Source organism: Triticum dicoccoides, chromosome 5A (assembly GCF_002162155.2).
Source record: "Triticum dicoccoides isolate Atlit2015 ecotype Zavitan chromosome 5A, WEW_v2.0, whole genome shotgun sequence".
NCBI classification, from domain to species: Eukaryota; Viridiplantae; Streptophyta; class Magnoliopsida; order Poales; family Poaceae; genus Triticum; species Triticum dicoccoides.
In genome coordinates, this window is record NC_041388.1 from 22,331,113 (window position 1) to 22,347,411 (window position 16,299).

At 46.1% G+C, this 16,299-nt stretch overlaps 2 protein-coding genes across 4 annotated transcripts; both read left to right on the forward strand.

Moving 5' to 3' along the window:
• Window positions 1-773: 773 nt before the first annotated feature.
• Window positions 774-6,208, forward strand: LOC119298867 (dihydrofolate synthetase-like). Of its 3 annotated transcripts, none has more exons than XM_037576169.1 (11): window positions 774-1,375; window positions 1,536-1,633; window positions 1,738-1,888; window positions 2,581-2,643; window positions 3,269-3,430; window positions 3,770-3,961; window positions 4,068-4,167; window positions 4,458-4,592; window positions 4,686-4,817; window positions 4,929-5,309; window positions 5,632-6,208. In XM_037576169.1, coding segments are annotated over exons 1-11 (1,683 nt in total). In that variant the 5' UTR covers window positions 774-1,108; the 3' UTR covers window positions 5,634-6,208. The 3 variants fall into 3 exon arrangements, with proteins under 3 accessions (XP_037432066.1, XP_037432067.1, XP_037432064.1); XM_037576170.1 differs by having other exon boundaries at window positions 4,929-5,301; window positions 5,627-6,208; XM_037576167.1 differs by lacking the exon at window positions 5,632-6,208 and having other exon boundaries at window positions 4,929-5,400.
• Window positions 6,209-9,031: 2,823 nt separating this feature from the next.
• On the forward strand, window positions 9,032-11,836 carry LOC119298868 (plant cysteine oxidase 2-like). The gene is made up of 5 exons (XM_037576171.1): window positions 9,032-9,605; window positions 10,030-10,154; window positions 10,260-10,428; window positions 10,540-10,743; window positions 11,404-11,836. Exons 1-5 carry the CDS (start codon window positions 9,347-9,349, stop codon window positions 11,532-11,534), a joined length of 888 nt encoding a protein of 295 aa, XP_037432068.1. The 5' UTR covers window positions 9,032-9,346; the 3' UTR covers window positions 11,535-11,836.
• The last annotated feature ends 4,463 nt before the right edge of the window (window positions 11,837-16,299 follow it).

Consider the following 16,299-nt stretch of genomic DNA (forward strand, 5'->3'; position numbering starts at 1 on the left):
TATATATATGACCTAAATTACAGCTCAATAGGCCTTAAATACAGCCCAATAGGCTAAAAAAATAAGTGGCCCAATAAAGCGTGCTAAACATGCCACGGGTCTATCCGTTTAATAATCAGGTCGTGCCTAGGCCAAGGAAGGACGCCTGTGGGCCGGCACGGCACGACCCGACTATTAAACGTGCCACGGCGGGCCGGGCCGTGCCAGGCCCGGGCCGGCCTGGCTCCCATCACCTTTTGTGCCAGAGACTGCGATTCTCCATCCCTCTCACATGAAAAACTGTAGCATTAATTTTCTTTGTGTTTTTAATATCTTTTAAACTATAATTTGGTCATTTTTTATATTTGGAATCTGGAATACGAGACTGCAATATGAAATTGAAATGCAACTATATATATAATGTGGGCACATGCAGCTGTCAAGTTTGCCAATGCCAATAACTACTAATTGGTTTCGGCGAAACCAATTAGTTCCAGCCGGCTTTACCAACGCCGACTAGTTCCAGTCGGCTTTACTAAAGCCGATTGGAATCCAATTGGTTTCGCCGTGGGCAATTAGTCCCAATCGGCTTCGCATAAGCTTATGCTGTATTATTTTTGCAAAATTTCAAAACCGTGCATTATTTCTCAAATTTATGAAAAAATGTATTGTATTATTTAAAAAAATAGCGAGGTTTTGCCCATCAAAACTCATTCTGGCAAGTTTTTCTTCAGATTCAGATTTGAGCTAAACAGGACAAGGACCAAAATACCCCTTGTACACCCATCTCTCATCTCTCTGATCCCCTACTTCCTAAGTCCCGGCGGCTCGCCGGCTGTTCCCCTCCGGAGGCGCCCTCCCGCTCCCCCACACGCAGCCCTGCTGCTGCTTCCCCAGTACCACGTCAGTCGCCGCCCCCTCCGCACACCGCGCCCGCGAGGCCACATTCCTGCCCTTGCAATCGCACCCGGACCGGACTCTCGGGGACGACGGCGCCGCGCCGGAGAGGAAGGGGCTGAGGTGCTGCTCCTCCAACGCGGCAACGGTGGGCGCCAAGGAGCGCAGCCACCCCTCCGGCGCCACGGCCGCGTCCATTCGACCGCCCGCCGTCGCGGCGGGCCCGTGCCGCATGGTCGCCCGCTTCCCAGTCTCCCTCCGCTGGTTTGGCGGCCTACTGCGGGCTAGCAGCAGCCGCCGCCGCCGCGGCGTATCCGCGATGGCCGGAGGAGGCGAAGAGGCGCAGCTCGGGGGGTTCCTCGAGTACATGGACATGCTCCGCAACTACGAGCGTTCCGGCGTGCCGCGCGGCGCCGGGACCGACTCCGACGACGGCTTCGACCTCGGCCGCATGCGCCGCCTCCTCCGCCGCCTCGGCGACCCCCACACCCACTACCCGGTGAGTTGGCTGATAACCTGTGATTCTGCTTGGGATGCGTCAAGCGTGGCCAGTAATAGACAGTCATTGTGTTCGTAGTGATTGTGACTGGGGAGTAGATTTGTTTGCAAGGATAAATAGTGAAGAATGGAAGTATTAATCTGAGTGATTTCGTTTGTAGTCTGTCCATATCGCCGGCACCAAGGGGAAAGGTTCGACTGCCGCGTTCCTGTCTAATATCATGAGGGAGCAAGGATACAATGTGGGCTGTTATTCCAGGTATTCCACCATATCACCAAGCTCCATGTATCCTTTAATCCATTTGGTAGTAACGTATTAGACCACACAATCAAGGGAATTCAATGGTGCTGTTGTCTATGCAGTCCACACCTTCTAACAATCCGAGAGCGCATTTCTGTTGGACAACATGGAGGCCCTGTTTCAGCTGCGTCGTTGAGGGATCTTTTCGATCTGGCCAAGGAAGCTATCGATGAATCAATCGAGTCAGAAAATGGATCCCTGACACACTTTGAGGTTTATTTTTTATAGTTATTTTTAAGTAGCAGATTTAGTTGGTTTTTTGCTTTAATAAAAGGAACCCTTAATAAAATGATGATGATATATACCCAGATCTTTTTTGCTGTCCCCGAATGAGAGCCTACAATAGCAATAAATGATAAGCATGGCAAGAAAAATAGCATAGACAATACGGCCTGATTCCTTCATTAGTTTGCATCTCACCTTACTGCTTTGAACATTACAGGCTGTGATGCCATTTTTACTGTTCTAAATTATGCCATCTAAATTTTTCTATGCATATTGGCAAAGCCATTATAGTCTAAATATTAATTCTACACCTGAACTCTCTGTAACAAGCAAGAACACGTAGACATTATATGCTGCTGATCCAGGTGAAATTTGGTGATGCATGTAATAAGCAAGAATAGATGGACAGCCCTGCTCTTTTTGGCTGCCTTGATTCTGTCATACTGCATAAGAGTTACTTCCACTTGTTAATGTCTGCCAACAATTCATCTCTAGTTGATAGCAAATTTCTTACACAACCGATTATGATCAAATGCCCTGCATTGTGGCATTGTGCACATCTAACCACAATAAAAACCCTGTAGGCATTTTTTAAGGCAATCACTGTAGGCATTAATATTTATCTGTTGTTACTTGACTTCTGATGATCATGCACTTAAAATATACTTGCTATTTTGCAGGTTTTTACTGCTCTTTCATTTCTCCTATTCTCACGAGAAAATGTTGATGTTGCCATTGTTGAAGTAAGTTGTGTAATACTGGCACTGTTACTGTTGTTCAATTAAAACTACAGTTTGTGTTTACATGTTTCTGTAAGTTTCAAGGGTGGAGTAGACTCATATCTTTGTTACTAGAGAAGTTTTCTAACATGTATGGACTTTTGTACTCACATGGAAATTCACTCACAAAAATGCACCTGTTTAACTGAAGTTTTCTAACATGTATGGACTTTTGTACTGACTTGGAAGTTTAGTTACAAGAATGCACCTATTGTACTGAACTGCTGGAAAAATGTTATATGAATGGTGAAACTTGCCTTGTAATTGTGCGGTGGATCAGTTGTCTTTTGTCCACCTCTGATCTACTGCTTTGGACAGTCCACTAAGTCTTGTATATTTAAGAAATATTAGAATACGGAGACGGAAAAATAGGTCCACTAATCTGGTACTTAATGCAACGTGTTACTCAGAAATGAAATATATGAATGACAGAATGTAGCCATCTTTATGAGGTGGTTAATCCTTTGTCATTTTTTATAGCACTGATCTCAAGTATTTCAGCCTCTAGTGTTGAAAAACGATCTTTGAGTTATAAGTTATATCACTTACAGTGACTAAATAGTAACTTGTTTGTTTATTGATTGCCTAGGCAGGCCTTGGGGGAGCTAGAGATGCCACAAATGTCATACGAAATAGTGAACTAGCTGCAGCAGTCATATCAACAGTTGGGAAAGAACATTTGGCTGCTTTGGGTGGTTCCCTCCAAAGCATAGCAGTGGCAAAGTCTGGAATTATCAAGGAAGGACGACCAGTTAAGTTGTTCTCTCATCTTTATTCCTTTTCATTTTCACCAGCCCTTTTTCTTGCTTGTAATTCCAGATTATTATTCAGATAGCTGTCCACTGTAGTGTTCTTTTCCCTCAAAGAAATGGTTGGCACGTCATGTTCTACTTGCTGTTCCATGTCCATGGTAGTTCATCACTATTTTACTAGGCATCATCTTGTGTTTCTTCGGTAAAATTGGAGACCTACTTTTCCTTAATTATTATCTGGTGATTTTTAACCTTCAGGCCGTATAGTATTATCCTTGTACAAGTGTAACTTCTGATAATGGTGGAGTTTGTAACCTGAATATCAAACATTATTCCAGGTTGTCATTGGTGGTCCATTTTCAACAGACATCGAGCAAATAATTCGGGATAGAGCGTTCTTGACACAATCTCCTGTCATATCTGCTTGTGATACTGGTGTCAGGAGCATCACAAGATGCATTGGACGAGACTATGCAAAACCTTATCAAAGCTGTGACATTGTCGTGAAGATTTCAGGCAATATGCCATTGGTAGAAACTGACCTTATCTACTTTCATCTGAAATTAACAGAGTATAGAGCTTTCCCCTCTGCTTTTCAAGTCCTCTAAATGACAGGCGCAAATTTATATTGTGCAGTCTGTGGAATTGCATGATGTAAAACTCCAGCTGCTGGGAGGCCATCAGCGTCAGAATGCTGTCACGGCTTCTTGCACAGCTCTATGTCTCCGTGAGCTAGGTAAGGAAGCATGTCCTTTCGTGTTGTTTGATGACGGTCCGTCTCAATCCACTTCCATTCATTAAAGTACAGTTACTCCAGTATCAGTATGGTCTTTATTTTGAATCTTCGTTGTATTGCTGCTTCTGGATGAGACTAGTGCTGGAGGACTGAATATTTGCTTTTCTTTCAGTTCCTTTTTCACATTATCATACACATTGCTTAATCTGCACAAATCTGTTTCTTTCAAAAAAAAAATCTGCACAAATGTGACGTATTTTCTCTCGTATCCATGAATTTGGGAAGTTAAGGATGGAATGTATCCGATGCATCTATCCGAGCTGGTTTAGAGAAGACACAACTGCCCGGGAGAAGCCAATTCCTGACACAAGATGAAGCTTCGGTTCTTGGGCTCGACGGAGCATCCACCATTCTAATCGATGGAGGTTTTGCCTGATAACCACCTGCCCTTGCTGCTTTATTTCCCTTCACTGTTGCCTTAGCCAAAGATACCATCTGATGTTCCAATCATCTTCCAGCCCATACCGAGGCGTCTGCAAAGGCACTGTCAGACGTGATAAAAACCGTCGAACCCGAAGGGTCTGTGGCCGTCATCGTTGGAATGGCCAGCGACAAAGAGCACCTCGCATTCGCTGCACAACTTCTCTCAGGCAAGATACTTCATTAACTCTACCCCTCTGTGATTTGAGCGTCTCATAGCTGGATAGTTCAGAGCGAAGAACGTCACACTAGTTTTTCTCAACCTCCCTGATCACTCTCAGGCAGAAGGCCCGACGTGGTGCTGCTGACGGAGACGGGGATCGCGGGAGGGACTGCTCGCTCCATGCCGGCTTCATCACTGAGAGACATCTGGACAGGCGCCGCGCTTGGCCAGGGCATCGAGTGTGTGGATATCGGGGCCATCGCTGGCAACAAAGCCCCAAACGTAAATATCGACCACCTGGCACCCGCCGCTGGCACAGACAAGCCCGCGCCGATGTTGATCGGGTGCGGAGCCGCGCCGTTCTCGCTCGACCTGATGAAGGCCGCCTCCCGGCTGCTGCGCCGGGCAGTCGGAGGCGGCGCTGCTCGGGGTGGCCTCATCTGCGTCACTGGCTCCATGCATATGGTCGCGTCGGTGCTGCAGCAGCTTGAGCAGTACTCCCTCCTTTCCGGTTTATAGGGCTTATCTCAAAATTTCAGTTTTTCTATTTTATAAGGCTCAATATGGTTCTTCCCTATTACATGTTCAGATTCCAAGGTGCATTAAATCATTGCATGCAAATATTAAAAGAAAATTGACCAATGCATGTACTTTATGCATGCATGCATTGCAATTAATACATTGGTAAACATAATTTTTTGAGGAAAACAAGAGCACTAGTTAGGTGCTTTTGCAAACTACAAAAAGTATTCCATCACTCATCATCTACCTTGGTTAATGAGATTTTTGAATTGAGCCCTATAAACCGGAAAGGAGGGAGTAGCTCCCCAATCCCCATGGACCATGGTTGCAGACTCATGGTACATGTTGTCAGTCCTCTGTTCCAAAATAGATGACCCAATTTTATATTAACTTTGTACTAAAGTTAATACAAAGTTGAGTCATCTATTTTAGAACGGAGGGAGTACATGAATTGCAGACTATGCAAGGGGGTGACGCTGTAGCTACATGCTTACAGTACACCAGTACAGCGCATTACATGGTCTAGAATCGATGGGATTAGGCAGTGATGTTAACTTTCATAAAGCTACCTAGAAAGCATCGATGTGCCGTACATGTCCTTGTCTTGGTTGTCTACCGAGAGCGACAAGTCCTTGGCCTTGTTCACACTCACACCTTAGTAGTTGACCTCGGTCGACTTTACAAAGTTGTTCTTTCTAAACAATTTATTAATATTTATACTGTTCCACTTCTACATAATAATTTGTAAATCTACTCCTGTACTAAAGAAATATGCTACTGTCTTTGGTTCATGGAGGAAAATCTTATTTCTTGACTTTACAATTTTGTTCAAACAGATGGAAGAAAAATTCACTGTGATGTAATAATATTTTGTCATCTGGTGGGGAAAGAATGTACCAGTAATAATTTATTCATAGAGTTTAAAATGTTTGGGATCTTGCTTGAAACTCGTGGTGTTCTCAACATCATCAACTGAAATCATTTTCTTTTTCTTTCTTTTCCCTCCGCCTAAGTTATGTTGGACCCAAGTCTACCACTCTTAAGCTGAATTTTGCATAGTAGACTTGCAAGAATTAAGCGAATACAGTTCGGAGCCGAATAGATGTTCACTGTTCAGGGCTTCCGGGAACAATGCAAACTTTTAGGAACAAGTCATGTACTTGCCTACCTATGTCGAACATGATATTCAAAAGTAACACCACTAATACACGAATACAAATCCCTCAAAAGAAGAAAAATACACGAATAGTACAAAAGAAATATAATTGTCCCCATGTAGGGCATATTCTAGATCAGAGGGAGTGTACTATGGGTGTGGAACATGAGTGGATACGGTCGGATAAAGATTAGATTCGGAAGCGGGACAGATGACATACGGCTACAATGCTACATATTTATATTTAAACAGCACTCCCCCAGTTCGATAGTATAGTGCATATAGATTTTCTTTAAAAGTCGAAAATTCCTTACTATATTCTATACCACCGGAGTTGAAGCTTTTGATAAAGAAAGACTATCCTAATCACTTTGTATAACCAAAGGCCGCTTCGAGCTATGGACTCGCGGAAGATCGAAATATCTTGTTTATCTAGGATGTTTATTCTTTTCATGTAAAAAAACACCCCAAAGGCTCAAACAAAAGGGGCCAAGGTAATATACCATTTCATAAACTAGGCAAAACTACTCAAAATAGTAATTAATGAATAAAGTATGTGAATTAAGTAGAGGCTCGACATTGACGACCAGCGGATTAGAGAGCATCTCTCCCCGCCTCTAGGGTATATTTATGGCATTCTAGCTACAACAACGACATGAAATGTGAGGCAAGGGCGACTGTAGTTGGGACTTGGGATGACAAGTGGAGAGGGGACGAAGGTCGTTGATCTCACTCGGGGGCTCGAGGCTGGTGTGCGTGTGCGTGTGTGTGTGTAGAGAGAGAGAGAGAGAGAGAGAGAGATCTATGCCTAAGTGGTAAAATAGTTTTTTTATTTGGCATTACATACGAAGATTTGTTTTCATGAACTTGATCAATGTCCACTCACACTTTATTTTGCAACGGGGGAATAACTACGAGTGAAACCGGAGCGGATTTGGTCCGATAGTACTCAAACGATGTTCTATTTTATATACTTTTTCAGACCTGGATGTAAGACGGATAACAGACAAACACATATTGGAATACCAGATTATGTCAAATTAGGCATATATATATATATATATATATATATATATATATATATATATATATATATATATATATATAGCAAGCATGGTAGCCAATTATGCATAAATAATAAGCAACCATTAATACTTGCATGCATGAAGCACACATAAAAAACATTAGGAAGGTAGTAAAACAATCTAAATAAACCACTAGCAAACATCTGTCCCATCTCATACGTGAAGATGACATGCACGTATTGCTAGTTAATATTTACAATTATACCAATAAATCATATAACCATATTTTACAAGATCGTATTATCCAGCTAAAAAGTGATTATCTCACATTAGCAATACCATATCCTAACAACCGGATTCCGACTTGGACTCGGATTCAGATCTAGATTGTACTCGAACGTAAAAAATAAAACTTTAATTCTACTCTGCACCACCAGATTTGAAAATGGATTTGGTCGAAAATATCGAAAAAGCTATAGAGCTGACGTTCCCAAGGAGTGGTTTCCTAGGGAACATTATCAGGTGCATCCAATTACTATGTGTGAATCTTAAAGCGACATACGTGTTAATCACTGTTCTCTCTCATGCACCCCACTGATCAGATCCGTGTTTGCTCCCCATGGCAACCTGAGCGCTTGCTGAAAGTGGTTTCTCAGCACGATAGATCTTTCTACAATAGCATGACTAATATATCCATCATAGACGCAGCTTCGGTGCCTTAAAGGCACCTGCCTTTGGGTCACTGACATGTGGACCAGCCATCTGTTGGGTCCACATGTCATAGACACAAAGGCAGGTGCCTTAGTGCACCGAAGCATTGTCCATTCGTTATAGCATGACAATCGCTAAAGGAACAACATAGCAATTCCTGAGTGTTTGCCGGAAGTGATTTTCGAGGCAACACCTTTTACGGCGTCTCACTCAAATAAGGCCTTTTTATAAGGAACATTCGTTCGGATAACCCCGTGGAAAACATCAGCAATTTTTTGGCATTCAAAAAAGAAAACTCTCTTTGTTCACAAATATAGTATATTTTGAATATTTTATAAATATAAAATACATATGGACTAAAATAAGTAAACAAGCGCACCAGAACTTGTCTATATACATTCGATTAAAAAGTCAGAACATCTGTGAAAGGAGGTAAAAGCATTTTTTTTTCCTCACTGCACTTGGAGGCGTGGACTCGCGGCAGCTCGAAATATCTGGCTCGTCCCTTTGGGAAAGGCCTAAAAGAAAAGGGGCCTACGTAATCTACCTTTTCTGCCAGATTAAGCGAATCCAGCGGAGAGGCTCGCTCGACAGCGGATCGGAGTCAGAGAGTGAGTGGGTGAGAGTGCGAGCTCCCCCGCACGTGACCCCCCCACAGTTTTCCGAGGGGCGACAAGGCAAACCGTGGGTTCCTTCCGCTGCAGTGCAGCAGCCGGTTTTGCTTTCCGCTTCCCCGAAATGGCGGGCGCCACGCCACCACCCCATACCCTCTCTCTAGATCTCTATCCATCTGCGTGCGCTTTCTCTCTCTAGACCGGCGTAGAAGAAAAGAAAGAAGCAGCTGCCGAGGGCGACCGCCGAAAGCGGCCGCCTGGGTTGGATTTGCTATCCCCCCCTGGTTTCCTCCTCGCCCGTCCTGTCGTGTCGCCTCCACCGTCAACCCACCGTCGGGCGGCACCTGGTTTTGCCCCGTCCGCCCTCGCTGACCTCCCGCATATATCCCCGCCTCTCCTGTTGCCCCTTCGTCCCCACCAGCTCGGTTGATTCATCCCTCCCTCTCTCTGCCACGATCCAGCGCGTTTCTTTGCGTCTTCTGTTATCCTTTTGGAGCTGCCTACTGCCATGGGAGCGGGGATGGTGGAGCTCGGGCCCGGGGTGGTGGAGGTTGGTGCGGCGGAGGCCGCGCAGACCGTGCCGCCGGCCAAGAGGAGGCGGGTGCTGGCCGTCAAGACCGCGGCGGCGGCGGCGGCAGGAAGGAGGCCGCGGCGCGACAGGAGGCCGACCGCCATCCAGCGGCTCTTCCAGGCCTGCCGCGCCGTCTTCAAGGGCCCCGGCACCGTGCCCAAGCCCGCCGAGGTCGCCCTGCTCCGCGCCATGCTCGGTACGCTTACCAACCACCACACATCTACCTGTATGCAGATACTACTACTAGTAGCTACTACATGCACAATCAGCCAATCAGGACCCTGAAATTTAATTTGGTGCATGGAGTGACCCGTTAAAAGTTCGCATCTTGCTTTTGTATATCCAAAATAGTTTTACATGTCTTGGATGCCATGTACGTTCAGAATTTACTGGATTTTACTTGACAATTAGTGTCTACCATTGTTCTCTGCATACCGAAGATGTTTAATTTTGATTTTTCTACAAAAATATGTTTAATTTGAGCATGCAAATAGAGACATAGTTGAAATTCAGGGGATTCAGAAATGGGAATGTCTTAACTGCACAAAATGCTGATGATGTCGTCTACTGGTTGAATTTTACCACAACTGAATTTTGGCTGCCGGCGGTGATGTTTGCAGACAAAATGAGACCAGAGGACGTCGGCCTAAGCTCAAACATGCCCTTCTTCAGGAATAGAGAGGCGGCAACCGAAGGGACCCCCACCATCACACACACCACCATATACAAATCTGAGAAATTTTCCGTAAGTGCAGCGTAAAAAACAGTGTGTGGATCATATATATATATATATATATATATACCCCAAGGGAACTAGTTGCTGACATTTCCTTCTTTTGTTGCTCGGCAGATGGTTCTCTTCTTCTTGCCGACGAATGCGGTCATCCCTCTGCACAACCACCCCGGTATGACGGTGTTCAACAAGCTGCTCATCGGATCGATGCACGCAAAGTCATATGACTGGGCTGATCCTGATGATCCGGCTAATGAGAGTGGCGCTTCGTCGCCTGACGGTAAATGTGAGCTTCCCACCCATTTCTACTACAATTGTCACCAGATCCCCTGCTTCTGCTCCCCGGTATGCCTGGCGACACAAATGTGCTATAACGTTTAGACTTCCTTGATTGCAGTGAGACTGGCACAACTAGTCGTGGACGATGTTTTCACAGCGCCGTGCGACACGTCGGTCCTGTTCCCGACGGCGGGAGGCAACATGCACCGGTTCAGGGCCGTCGCGCCATCTGCGTTCCTTGACATCCTTGGCCCCCCTTACTCCATCGAAGAGGACCGAGACTGCACGTACTACACGGACATTCCATACTCTGAGCATCGCAGTAAGTTGACAATTCTGATCTCAAAAATCTAATCTAGATACATTATGGAGATGGACTTGCTACTAGTTCTGAATTTTGACAGTGTGTGTAGCCTGCAACTGTAAACTAGCACCGAAAATGCTTGAGCTCATATCCTCCTATTTGGGGGTTTGGTTTGAGTGATCACAGTGAATACTTTATGCATCCTTTTTACCGACAGCAAGCGAGAGAATTAACTAAGAAGTATGGTTAGGCATCAATAGCAAGTTGCAACTTGCAACATAGATATTATATGTTGCATCATCAAAACAGTAGTTTGCCTTGTAAGCAGCCCACTGAATGGAGAAAGAGGTCTTTTAGTTAAGTAACAACCTGGAGCTTTCAGGTAGCTTTGTTTATCATACACTCCTTAATTAATAGTGCAAGCAAGCACACGGTTTTGCGCCCCCGTACGTGGGTTTCAGAAGCACGGGATGTCGAAACCACTTGTGCAAAACCATGTTCTAAAGGGCACTAGGCGAGAGGCATCCATATTTTAGAACAGTATTAAAGTAATGTAGCTTCACCCCAAAGATATTTAGGCTCCACTAGGTCTTGAACATTGGTCGGTAATCACATGATCATCGATGTTTCTACTGTAATCTGAAGGTTAACTAAACTTGTCTCCTCTTCTGCTGACAGTGACCAGCAATGAGCCCATCGGCGACGAGCAAGAAGGCCGGCGTCTCGCGTGGCTGAAAGAGGTCGAGATGCCGAAGGATCTGAAGATGTGCAGCGTCCGGTATGGCGGCCCGCCAATCTCCGGCAGATGATCGATGATCCTTTCCTTCCAGCCCTTTGCAACCGATGATGAGCTGTCAAGTGTCAACCCAACTCAAACCAGATGGTGTCAGAATCGCTGTTTACCTTGTGAATACAGCAGCAAGCTAGTTAGTTGAGCCATAAGAATAGGTCTCAGTTTGTGCATGATGTCTCAATCAGTTATGGCAGTTTACCATGTAAAAGTGCTTGCTTGCTTGCTTTTGCAGCAGCTGTGTACGTGGACCTTGTCCAGCAGATCCCTTTGTTGATCTTTTCTCAATATATAGATCATGCCATAGATTTTACTTGCTTAGCCTCTACATTCCCCACTTTTTTTTTGAAATGTCGCATGCTCTGCCCAATTATTTATCAGGTCTGAGATTCTTAAATTCGTCCCCCATGTCTCTCGCACTAATTTGTCATTCCTTCTTTTTCAGTTTTTTTAGATATTAATAATATCATTTTTAGAATTTCCATACTGTATTTTCTGTTTCCAATTTTCAAATTTAACAATATGATTATTGAAGTTTTAGTCGCCATCTCTTTTGTCAAATTTGAGATTCTTAAATTCCTATTTCCCAACTTGTGGCTAAAACAAGTAGTACAATTTTAGTTTTTCTAATAATATCACTTACCACTTCTCTATCTTCTTGCTTTCGTTTAGTTTTTCTAATAATATCACTTACAATTTCCCTATTTTCTTGCTTTCGTTTTTTTTTAAATTGTACTACTTTGCCATTCTTTTTAAAAAAAAGGGCAACCTGCTGCATGTAGCTCCCGCTTGCGCAGGGTTCAGGGAAGGGTCCGACCACTTTGGGTCTATAGTACGCAGCCTTTTCCTACATTTCTGTAAGAGGCTGTTTCCAGGACTTGAACCCATGACCTCATGGTCACAAGGCAGCAGCTTTACCACTGCGCCAAGGCTGGTCACAAGGCAGCAGCTTTACCACTGCGCCAAGGCTCCCGCTTGCCATTCTTTTGTTTAAAAAATAGTTTTCCTAATAGTATCACTTACAATTTCCCTATTTTCTTGCGTTCGTTTTTTAAAATTAAAATTATATGTTTCTTTAAATTTAGTCATCATCTCTTTTGTCAAATTGGGAATTCTTAAATTCCAACTTCCCCATATATCTTGGGATACTTTGTATTTTATTTTTAATCAGATTTTAGATTTAAATAATATGATCATAAGGTTTTAACATTTGCATATGTTTTGGGGGGTTTGATTTTCTCTATTCTTTCTGACGTGTGATCATATCATTCGCGTATGTGGCTAAAACAACCCTTTTTGTATGCGCCGTCACGTAAGCAAAACCAAAACGGTCTTAGATGTGAAATAGTTGTGCGACTCATCAAAGGGTAAGTTGTCAGGTTAGATATATTTGAACATACTCCCTCTAATCGGTATTACATCAATTTTTATAAAAGTCATGTATGTTTGACAAAGATTATAGAAGAAAATATTAACATTGTAATATAAAATAAACAATGAATAAAAATATATTTTATGAATTTATATAATTTTTGATCCGTCATAACATGTATTTTATTAATTAAAAAACTTGGTCAGTTTAAGTTTGAGTTGAAGGAAAACGTGGTCAGTTTGAGTTTGACTTGAAGAAAAACTAATGCACCTTTCTATTTATGATGGCGTACAGGTTTTTTTAGAGAAAGATGCGCATAGATTAAGCTGAAGGGAAACCCTAGCCGCCGCATCTCGCGCCTCCTCCGCCCCTCTCCCTCCTCGCCGCCGTCCGTAGCGCCGCCGGACGAAGCCTGGCCGGCTGGGCGGCGGAGGGGATTCTCCCCATCCTTCTCGTCTTGGCTGGCGCAGGACAACGGGGTCGAGAGGGCGTCGGGCGAATGTGGGGTTCGGCGGCGCGGCGGGCGGGTCTCCCGGCGGCGTTGTGTGCGGCGCGGTGGCAGCGGCCTGCGTGTCGCGAGGTGGTGGTTGCATTGGGCCTGCCCGGTGGTCACGGGTGCCGCCGGATCCTGATCGGATCCATCTGGATCCTGTCTTCGGACTCCGTCGGCCGTCGTGGGGTGGTGATGGTCGTCCTGGCCACATCGGACCGCTGGTTTCGGTGTCTGGAGATCTACAACGGGTTCTTCTCGATCCTCATGGCGGGTCGAGTTCCATGGCTCTTGCATCTTCGCAGGTTTTGGATCGTGGCTCGTTGCTGGATCCGGAGCAAATGGAGGTTTGGTGGCATAGGATGGGGACCGGAGCAAACTTTGGTCGGCTAGGCCGGCCCGGCATCGGCGACGTCACTCGACGTCGTTACCCTCCGTGGAGGTGAAGCCGAGTTCTCTCCTATCCACTTCCGAACCCCTCCTGGACGAAAGTGCAAAATTCAGTCTGGATTGGGCGGCGGCGACGTCCGTGCGTCGTATCCTCCATGCAGGCGCTATCTTGGGAGGACTTGTTGTTCGGGGGAGAGATGCTGTGGATGGTGGGCTCCGAGTACCTCCAGCAGTGGCGACGGTGTGGAGGTTGCCAGGTGGTGCGGCGTTGTATCTACCGCATAGATGACGACAAGTTTTGGCGGCATGGTGCAGCTGCATATCGATGACGGATGCGGCTGGATGGACGAGCGCAGGGCGGTGGAGCTGTCTGGCGTCATGGTGGCGTCGACGGCAGCGAGACCGGGCGAGGTAGATGCAGCAGTACAACACTAAAGATGGATCGGTAGTAGGTGGCTGCGGCGGCCTCATACCCGACAGGCGTCCTGGTTGAGTAGTGCGCCGGACTAATGGGTACACCATACTTGACAGACGTCCTGGTTGGGACCTCAGGTCTTAGATGTTAGGTTTGAATGCGAGGTCAGTTTGGTATTAGGCCCAGAGTATCAGCGCCCTTTCATCAACTGATTAGGAATAGCGATAAATGTTGCCTAGACGGTGGTTTTAGTATTACTGTTGTATGATTTTGTAATGTCTTATGTGAACAATCTTTACCTACTAATAAAGCAGTCATTGTTTCTGGTCGTACGTCATTGGCATTTTTGCATAAAAGCCCCGGCGATTTTGGGTATTCAACCCGCAGTACAATAATAAGTCAACTCCAACCGGTATTGACGAGAGAAAAAACGAAATAACCCACCCGCCCGCCGATGCATCAGTCCTTCCCCACATCAGCAGTCTTTAAATTGACTATTAGTCCCACCTCGCAGCTTTGTATTGAATCCTACAAATTTATATATGTTCGAAAGTAGACAATCAACAAGCCAGATAACAAAGCAGAGATGGCTGATCAAGAGAATAAGAGAGAGATCAGATAAAACGAGCCTCCCTCAAGGCCAATGCATCACCGGCGCGGACTTGCCTCAGGGAAGCGGAACAGAGCCGTGGGCGCTAGATGGAGAAGTGGAGGAGTTGCGCTGGGTGGTGGTGGGGAGCCCCTCTCTCTCCGGTGGATGGCTGGGGTGACGGGGGCAGCGGGACCGGTGCGCAGTGGCGCAGAGAGGGTCTCTATCGAGCTGGACTTGGCGCTGGACGTCGCGGGTGATCCTCGTGTTCGTCGTCTCCATGCCCAGACGAAGCAGGCAGCGACGAGCCGACGACGGCTCCCGACACGGTCGGAGAAGGCGGGGCGGCGCGGATTTGCCGCTGAACAACGGCGGGAGCTTGAGCGTCGGGGTCGGAGATCCATGGCGCGGGTGTGATTCTCCCTGTACATAAAAGATACGGGGGTGAGAGGTGAGGGAGAGATCCAGAGGGAGGGAGTTAGGGAAGGGAATGGAGAGGGGGAAGGAGGGAGTTAGGGAAGGGAATGGAGAGGGGGAAGGTTAGCGGAGCAGCGGGCCGGAGTTGCAGGGGGGGTGGGTAGCCGGCCATGGCGCCGGTCGCCGGACTGGACGGGGGGAGGCGAGGAGGGGCTGCAGGCGCCGGGGGTCGAGGGGAGTTCCTTGCTCGGGCGCGGTTGGTGCGGGAGGCGGCGTACGGGCGGCGGCGTTGTTGCAGCGCGGCTGGGCTGTGTATGGGCTCCTGGCATGGAGAAGTGGCGCTGGGTGTGATGGATGTGGAGTGGTGGAAAAGGAATTGTCGGTGGGATTGAGTGCTTGTTGCTACTGCTTTTTTTTAAACGATGTGATGTTTCTCTTCTGCTTTTCTGCGTAAAGCTAGGTGTCGGTCTCTGCTTTTTCTGCGTAGAGCTAGGTGTCGATCTCTGCTAGCATAGTACAATTTACTTGGCTACTGTTTAAGCCTGCCATATCTTAATCTTAATTATGAATACATTAGTAGTTACAGTACTTAAAAGATGTGTGACTGAAATATTGGAAAGATTTGTTTAAAAAAATATTGAAAATAAATACTATTTCTTAGGGGAAAAGATATTTCGGGCTCACCTATGGACTACCTGATCATCAATATATTCCTCAAGTCTTGATGTTCCTGATGCCGTTGATGAGATAGAGATGAGGGACGAACAAAGAGTTGAGAGGGTACGGCAACGGTGCATCCTGCTTGAACTGGGTCTGGAGGAGGGGTTGTGTCCTATTTCGACTCTCACGCCGGAGAGAGAGAGAGAGAGAGAGAGAGAGAGAGAGAGAGAGAGAGAGAGAGATGTGGTCATGGCTATGCCGATCATGTCCTTAGTCCTTCCGTGCACCACCTCTATGCATGTGGCTACTCGCCTCCCTCATATCATCTCACCCGCAACTCTTCATGTCCTATCCTGATCCTGTTCGAGCCCTGATGTTGGTGTCAAGGGAAGCAACCGTGTTGGCGCAGTCGGCGTGCTCCTACTGTTGGTGGTCGTCAATGGCAGAGCTA